Here is a 9,159-nt window from a genome sequence, read left to right as displayed (position 1 = left end):
ACAAATCTTTCAGCCACCTATTGTTATGAAGACTGTGTTTAGATAGAAAATCTCCTAAATTCTGAGGACCTCCGGCCATAACTTCTAGAGTCCTCACGTTTTTACAAGTCCTATAGCCTGCAATATCTCGATTTTCCAGTAGGCGTTTCATGTGCAAAGTTAACTCTCGATTACCCGCCATAAACATTGACAATTCCGGCTCAAGACTGTGATTGTGATTCAACTTAACATTCGACACAATCACTTTACCATTAGTCTTTACAATGCAACTAAGACGAGCTGGACATTGCGTTTGTCTGGTAAACTTCTTAATTGCATCCTTAGGCTTTCGCCCTTTGGAGCATGCAAGCATGTAATACTTAGACGACGAGTTACGTGTTGCAATAGAAAACCCTGCTAGCTTCGCATAATCTCGATAGGCTGTCTTAAGGCTCTCTTTTGAATCATATTCCATTCCCTTCATAGGAGCCATATTGGCTATACGATCTTCACCCGAAACATCATTATCATCGTCGCCGTCTACACCATTAGAATCTAGGATCTCATTAGCTGTTTCCTCTCTGTTGTTATTTTCATCCTCCTCTTCTTCTATCCAATCATCTCCTTCTTCATCATTGTTGTTATCTTCCTCTTCCACTGTCACATCATATACTTCTTCACCATTGTTGTTACTCTCTTCCGATAACTCATGATTGTCGCCAAAAACTTCCTCAAATATCTCGTTCATCATAGACGTATGTGTATTCATCATACACGAACACAGGATGGAAATGTAACTAAAAATAATTGCAGAAAAATGGGACTTAATTAGTTTTCAGCTAATTGCAGAAAAATGAGAATGTAACTAAAAATAATTGCATTCGCGAAATTCAAAAATTCAATGGAAGCAAGGACAATATGATAGTTGACTGAAAAGTATGGATCTAAAAATTCAACTCCCACAGCCAATTGTTTAAAGCATTACAGCTATCTTCCATTTGGAATTAATAGTGCCTAATTGTCTAATTCATTATTCAGTATTTGCATAGTTAAACGGCCTCAGTTTTAAATCCATCATCGTACCTAACACGGTCTAACATTGGATACTACTACGATCCCTTATTTAATCATATTTCATATTTGCTCTCATAAATTTTTGTTTGGAGTATTCAAATAAATTAACATACACTCGTTTGAGACCAATTCTTTATTCACAGTTTCTCCAGATATTTACATTTTTTTTATGCATGACCCACCATTTTTAAGTTTCCACACACCATACCTAATAAAAAAGTTTTCAGATATTTACAAATTTATTATGCACGACACTTTCAACACACTATACCTAACAAAATGGACATTTTCTCCACTTGCAATATAATTTGCTTAATATCTATGTAGTCCCAAAATGCAAAAATCTTGAGATGTGATAATCTAGTTATATGTGAAAAATGTACAACATCCCAAAAATCTCACAAAAACCCCATGTATATTTTAATGAACATGTATAGGAGGCCTAAAACACATATAAATAAGAGAAAAGAGTGGTACCTTTGATGTTTTTTATATCGTGGCAGCAATGATTTGGATGAACGAGGCTGAAGATGCCGCAACCTGTGACGCGGAGGGCCGGACGGTGGAGGCTGGTCGACGGAGGCGGCGGAGGCTGGTCGACGGAGGGAGGAATGAAGATATTCTGCCGTGGCAATATTATTTGTGATTGCATACATTTAAAGAAAAAGATTGTAATTTGATATGTGTTTGACTTTTATATTTAGATAAAAGATATTAATTTGATATGATTATCTTTCCTTTTATATTAATTGATATAATATTCATTTATTTAATTATTATTTAATTTAAAATAAGGGTATAATAGTCCATATAATAATTTAGATTATGGCAAAGTGACATAATACCCTTATGGCTTGGAGACATTATGTCTCTAAATCACTACCCAAAAAAGAATTGTGTGAATTTTGCTGCCAAATAATGAATACAAATTATATAATATGATGGATTTGTATTTTCAGGGTTCAATATCTTGTATAATTAATATTCTGCGGTTGTTACATAAAATATAACAGAAGAATATAGAAAATAAAACAGAGAAAGGATATAGAGTGGGCCGTGCAATAGAATGGACGATATCTTGCCAACCCATCACATAGAACCGAGCCCACAAATAGTCCGAAGTCCATTATGGGTTCCGCACATCTCCATGCAAAATCAAATTTGACAATAGTTACAAAATTTAATCTCTCATTAACCGACTTTTTGTCTAAAAAAAATAATAATTTAGACATTTACTCTGTCTGATAATAGCAGGATAAATAATAATAATAATAATAATAATAATATAAAATAATGACAATATTGACAATAGAGCCTATTTTACAAATTGAATTGAGAATATTTAGCTATTCAAAAGATAAAGTAGTTTATTATTTATACCATAATAGTAAATTTATGATTTAAAAAATATATATATTAAGGAATTATGTCTACTGAACATGTTCTACCATTAATAGAAAATTTAAAATTTATATTCACTTTGAATTGAGACCTAGGTTTCTTTCTTCAATTTCAATTAAAAAAGAAAAAGAAAAAGAAAAATGCTTAATGTGGTCTCTAACCTATATTATGGTTGGCCAGGCCCAGGTGGCCTAATGAGACGAAGGAGTCTTGTAAATCGATTTTTTAATTACTTTTTTACTCACAAATGAGGTTGTGTCACTCGTCACAATCTCATTAGTCAATAAATATTTTTACTATTAAAAAAATATACTATAAATTATTGTACTAAATTTTCGTCCCTTACAACCAAATCTGCTGCTCCATAATTCTACATATAAAAGAGATCTCTTTTCTTCTCCACGTATAATCCTTTTTTTTTTTATCTCTCTTTATTCATTATAAATGATGAGAATGATAGCACTTCATTTTTTTTTTGTTAATTTATTTCCAAAATTTCAATCCTTGTCGAGAATTCCTTGATTTTAAAATTTTTCTAAATTCAAACAAATATCATATCGTATTTCAAATTAACTCTCAAAACTCACTTTAAAATAGGCTACAAACCAATATAAATTCTTCACACTCCACAAGGTTCGAGTGAGCAAGAGAAATAGCATTGATATCACAATGTACATTTTAATATTAAAAGATACTACTATGTACTCCTATAATGTGATTGGATGGTCAATGATAAACCATAAAAGAAAGAGTGAACTATATAAATGGTACTTTATCTTTCACTTTCACACATAAAATGATATCTGATCTTTATTTTATGGAGTATCATTTTTTTACTTATAAATCACATTTTTGGTATCTGATGCAATTTTCACCCCAAAATACCTTCTAAAAAAATCATTTTTCCATTTGTGTCATAAAGGGTATTTTGGAAATTGACAAAACTAGTACCAAAAATAATATTATAATATCTTCTCTCATTCTCCTCACTCTTTATACTATTATTATTAATCAATACTAATATATTTATTTTGATGTTATAAATTAAAAATTAATTTATTTTTATATATCATTTAAATATACTTAAATTATAATTATAGTTATAATCATATTTAATTATTATAATAATAATATTGTTATAATAGTAAAAACTAGTAGTAATTAATAACTAATAATTATTATTTTATATTATGTTAATAACTAATCAATATAGTCTTAATCATAAATTAAAATTGTGAATTGTATTCATAATGATAAATAGTTGAATATTTTTAGTCAGGTGTTTCAACCCTAAAATGAGTATAAATAATTTAAATAAAAATATTTAATTACTTTAAATAATTAATTTAATTATGTATTTTGTTATTGATTTATATTATGAATGCAATTAGATGTATGTATAAAACACTAAAAAGAAAGAAGAAAAAGAAGAAAAAAGAAAAGAGATGAAACATAAATTAAGGAGAAAAAAGAAAGGAAGGTAAAATACTAAAAAGGAAGAAGAATAAACTAAAGAAGAAAAAAATAAATAAGAAAGGAAGAATTTTTTTTTACATATTTGGTTCTATTTAATTGAAATTTTTAGTATGTTAATATTTGAATTTAGTATGTTATTTGACTTGGATTACGAGTTACGAATTACAATGACTTCCTAGGAAATTAGCATTATAAATTACTCTTTCTGTCTCATAAGAGTATACATTCTTTCTTTTTTAATCCATCTCATAAAAATATGCAGTTTTTAGTTCTGGAAACTATTTTCTCTCTTATGATGTGAAACACATTTTTCACTAAAAATATTTCAATTTTTTATTTTTTTTATTTATCTTTTACTCTATTAATTTCTATAGGAGGGATGAAGTAACAAGTTCCAAGTATTAGCAAGTAGCAAGGTATTTGGATTTCTTTTTGCTCAAGAAACCAACGTGGAGTATAACAAAAATCCATTTTGAAGGAGTCGAATTTATTACAAACCTTATCGCGAAAAGAAGAAATTATTAGCAACCTAATCCATCGTCAAAATTGGACCGTGCGATGAACCCCCAATTGGAAAGGGAGAGATCAGAACTTTGGAACAAAAAACAAATGGATTAATGAATCATCACTGACACCCAACCCAGAGAAACCAGAGACTCGAAATTCTCCTCCGTCCGCGACGATGTCGTCAAACAACGACAGCCCGTCTTCCCCCTCAGCCGACACTACACCGTTGCTGAGCGACCAGAGCCCCAGCAATCTCTCCCGCTTCCTCGGCCGCACGCCCAGCATCCGCGGCGCCGCCCGCTTCCTCCGCCGCGGCCGCTCCATGCGCGAGCCCTCCGTCCGCGTCCGCGAAGCTGCGGCCGAGCAAATCGAGGAGCGCCAGAGCGATTGGGCCTACTCCAAGCCCATAGTCGTATTGGACCTCGTCTGGAACCTCGCCTTCGTCGTCGTCTCCATTTCCGTTCTCATCATGAGCCGCGATGAAACCCCCTCGATGCCGCTGCGCCTTTGGATTGTCGGCTACGCGCTGCAGTGCGTCCTTCACATGATCTGCGTCTGCGCCGAGTACAGGAAGAGGTATTCCCACCGCAATTCTCAGAATTACTCGAATTCCAGCTCCGGAACCGGAAGTGATGACGTGGAATCCGGCGGTTATGCTTCCGAGCGCCAGCAGAGTGATGATGAAACTAGGTAAACTTCATGTTTTCCGATTTCAATTTTCAGTTGACTTTTTCTGCCCCTACTTTGGTTTTTCTCTGTTGCTAACATAAATGCTAATCTTGCAGCTGATAGGTTATAATCAGATTTAAACAATGTTGCTTTAATGCTTGATTTAATTGCTGTTATCATTAAAGTGAAACTGATCAACTGATTCTTATTGCATTTATTTGTCTAAGAAAAATGGAAACAAGCTATTTTCTCGTCTTTCAAAGCTGGCTATACAGAGGATGATTGTGTATAGGAATTGAAAGCTGCTATATTACTGTTTTCCCTACTTAAACCCTGGTGATTTTAAACTCACTGGAAATTCATGGGGCTGGCATTTGAGTTCTTTATGTTACATGATATTTTTGTCTGGTAGAACTGTTTTTGCATTTGCTTCGAAAGGGTGATAATCTAATCTTTGTTTTTTTTTCAAGAAAAAAAATCTGATCTTTGTTTTTTTTTTTTTTTTTTTTTTTTTTAATTTCAATTCCGAACTTGTTTTAAGGTGCTCTACTGATAGTCACTGTTAATACTTATCTTTTTTGAATGTTCTTCTGAATATAGATTCTTTGAGTTGTTGATGATGGACTTGCATAATTGACACAACGTAATGTTTTTTGTTATCTATATTACCAACTTACAATCACATTTTATCTCATTTCTTATGTTATACGTTTTTTTCATCGTAGTATAATTTTGGTTCTCCTTGCTTTGACTCCTAAGCATGTCACCTGTGCGCATAGAGGAGAAAATGGAATCTGTAGGTCATGTTTAGAGATAAGAAATTGATAATGGGGATAATATATTGCTTTCTTTTTGGCAGTGTTGCTAAACACCTGGAGTCTGCAAATACAATGTTCTCGTTCATTTGGTGGATAATTGGGTTCTATTGGGTATCTTCTGGTGGCCCGGATTTGACTGCTGAATCGCCACAGCTTTACTGGTGTGGACAAGTTATTTTTGTTGATTCTGCTAGGATCATGGCATGCTTTTTAGTTCTTTTTATGTATTATCAATGATGTATTTTGCAGGCTTTCCATTGCATTCTTGGCATTCGATGTTTTCTTCGTTGTGGTTTGTGTTGCTGTGGCATGTATAATTGGAATTGCTGTTTGCTGCTGTCTACCATGTATCATTGCAATCTTATATGCAGTTGCAGATCAGGTAAATTTAACATAGAATCTAGGGCTCACGCTTGCCTATGGTGATTGCTAGTTGTTTGTTTCAATGATGACTTTAATACAAAAATAAAGCAAAAAAGCTGTGAAAGCAAAGGGAAAGAACAATAGATTAAGTGTGCCTTTGGTAATTCACTGGTGATTGCCCCTCGGTTCTTAGTTTTTACTCCCTCTACTGAAAATCTCATTATTCACTTTGTTTCATTATTACTCCTATTAAGTAAAGATGCTGTATATGTATTATGTAATAATTTAAACCGTGAAAATTTTGTAGAGTTACTGTGTGTGTCACACAATTGGATGCCCCTAATCTTCTAATGTTTGTATGTGTACTTCTGCCTTCTTGGTAATAACTAATAAGTCATCGTCTTCGAAACCAAAATTTCTTATCTGACATTTCTTATCTAACTAATGTTTGCCCTTATCTGACATTTCTTATCATTGCCACTCTTTATTCATTTCTTCAACGCTATGTACAGGAAGGAGCTACTAAGGAAGATATTGAGAGACTACCAAAATTCAGATTTCGGAAAATTGGTGACTTTGAGAAGCAAAATGGTGACACTCAAGAATCATTTGGAGGAATAATAACTGAATGCGATACTGATTCTCCCACAGAGCATGTTCTACCACTTGACGATGCTGTATGTCTTTCTAGACTACTGATACATATACAAGTTCTGTAGATGTGCATTATCTAGACCATTAAGTTGCATCTGATAGACACCATAAGACAGGGTCAGGCACTGATACTTGGATAATGTTTCTTTATCTTTTAAGCTTTGATTTTATTCTAGATGTTAAGGGGGTGCATTGGTTTTCGTAAGCTATTTATCTTCGGTTCGCTAGTGTCTGGTGGGCATATCCTTGACCATGCATGATAAACCTCAGAACCTAGTTTGTTGATTACATTTAAATGTTCATCTGATTATAGGAATGTTGTATTTGCCTTTGTGCCTACGATGATGGAGCTGAGCTGCGCGAACTCCCCTGTCGGCATCATTTTCACTCAGCCTGCATAGACAAGTGGCTGCACATAAATGCAATTTGTCCACTCTGCAAATTCAACATACTGAAAACTGACAGTCACATTGACAGCGAAGAAGCATAATCGAGAAATGTATAAACAATCAACCAGGAGACTTGTTTAACTTTGATGTTGGATGACCAAAGCTTTCCTGCTTCAGGTAACGCCTTGAGAGCTGCTTGTGCTTGTTGTGTAACTTTGATGGCCTTTTGGTGCTTTCTTTACTCTGATTGTATATTTTCTCTTATAAATAGTTTTTGTGGAACTTCTTGTTTCTGCAAGACTAGAAAAAGGGAGTTGTAACTCGAAACTAAACTGCTTCATGTAACATTCCAACATATTTAGAATTAAGCTGTATGTAGTAAGTACTCATTTGCAGAAAAAGCTAAAATCATATATTGGCACCTCGGTCAAATCTGCAGGTTATATAATTCGTTTTTTCTCAGATTGATCCAGTTTGTGTTATTCAATATGTTAAATGCTTTATGTCATTGTCGCATTATTGAGGTCCACAAAGGAGTTCCGGTAATATATGGGACTGTATATTCTAATGCTTTATGACTAATTATATTCCATCATTTGAATAAGTAGTACTCTCCCAAGAAAGTTATTTTGAAAAAATCGTAAAAAATAGTTAAATTGGGGAGTATATAAATGTAGATAATACTCTTCTCTACATTATTCTTGCTTTTAGATAACCAAAAAATTTTTGGGTTTTGTTGGTTTGGGAGCATTCCCCTTTAATTTGGCCCGGGTTTTGTTTCCTTTTAAGAAATAATATTAATATATTATAATAATATTATTTTTATTTTTTTTTTAAAATTTTAATTATGTTTATCTTCGAGCAACTTGATATTCGTGAAAAATATATTTTTCATTTTTTAGTGTCGTTATCAAAATTGGGTTCTATTTTAAAATTGTTATCGTGTCGTGTTGACCCGAAGTGGTTCTTTCGTTAATGGGTTAGGTAATCGGGGGGGGTTGTGTTGGGTTTTTGGGGTTTTTTCCCAATTAAAATTATGTTAGGAAATTAAACCCGAAAAAAATTTTAATTGGCTGCGATTTCCCCCCTTTTAGTTGAAATAATCCAATGGATTATATTTTTAATTAAAAAAAATTAATAAATAAAATTAGAGGGTATTAATTCAATTCCTCCAAATTTAAAATAAATTTAAAACCTTTAAATTTAAATTTTCTTTCGATTTAAATTATTTTTAAAAAAATATTAAATTAAAATAATTTTATAAGGTTTCAGCGAATCTCAATTGCTATGAAAAATTGACGTTGGATGATGAAATTTGATTTTTTTTATTTTAGTTTTGTAAATATTGTAAGGGATTTTTATAAAAAAATATATAAAAATTGAAAAAAAGGCATGAAAAAATGTAAAAGTTCCCCGGTGGAAAAACCCGGAATAAGTGATGTCAGGGTTTGTCCCGCCCTTTCGTTTTTAAATTTTTTTTTCTTTTTCTTTTTCTTTAGATTAAACCACAATTACAAACTATTTTATAAAAACTTATTAGGAAGATAAAAAATTTAAAACTATTTTTCACCATCCCGGGACTCTTAACCATGTTGACCACCGGTGACTTGCCAAGGATAAAAAACTGGCAAACCCCGGACATCCCTTCCTTTAATTTTGCCCGGGGAAGGAGAGGGGGGTAAACTTTCCGCTCAGGGGGACATATCAAAATTTAAAAAATTAATTCTCAATTTTAAACATATTGAGATTTTAAATGTTTATCTTTTACTTATAATCGTTTATTCGTAGCACTTCCCACTTTCATAAATTTTGGGTATTAATCTTTTACG

General features: G+C 32.7%; 1 protein-coding gene across 1 annotated transcript; it reads left to right on the top strand.

Annotated features, from left to right (window-relative positions):
- Window positions 1–4,480: 4,480 nt before the first annotated feature.
- LOC125203153 (E3 ubiquitin-protein ligase At1g12760-like) lies at window positions 4,481–7,792 on the top strand. Its single transcript, XM_048101452.1, has 5 exons — window positions 4,481–5,127; window positions 5,966–6,085; window positions 6,174–6,306; window positions 6,800–6,964; window positions 7,255–7,792. Exons 1-5 carry the CDS (start codon window positions 4,613–4,615, stop codon window positions 7,429–7,431), a joined length of 1,110 nt encoding a protein of 369 aa, XP_047957409.1. The 5' UTR covers window positions 4,481–4,612; the 3' UTR covers window positions 7,432–7,792.
- Window positions 7,793–9,159: the final 1,367 nt, after the last annotated feature.

Source organism: Salvia hispanica, chromosome 2, assembly GCF_023119035.1.
Source record: "Salvia hispanica cultivar TCC Black 2014 chromosome 2, UniMelb_Shisp_WGS_1.0, whole genome shotgun sequence".
NCBI lineage: Eukaryota > Viridiplantae > Streptophyta > Magnoliopsida > Lamiales > Lamiaceae > Salvia > Salvia hispanica.
Note: the sequence above shows the minus strand (reverse complement) of the source record. Positions and strands in the feature narration are given on the sequence as shown.

What these genes read in the sequence shown, in the direction of transcription:
- LOC125203153 (XM_048101452.1), top strand. Translation starts at nt 4,613, where the DNA reads ATGTCGTCAAACAACGACAGCCCGTCTTCCCCCTCAGCCGACACTACA. An exon ending in CAGAGTGATGATGAAACTAG is followed by an intron (nt 5,128 to 5,965) that starts GTAAACTTCATG and finishes TCTTTTTGGCAG; the next exon opens with TGTTGCTAAACACCTGGAGT. An exon ending in TATATGCAGTTGCAGATCAG is followed by an intron (nt 6,307 to 6,799) that starts GTAAATTTAACA and finishes CGCTATGTACAG; the next exon opens with GAAGGAGCTACTAAGGAAGA.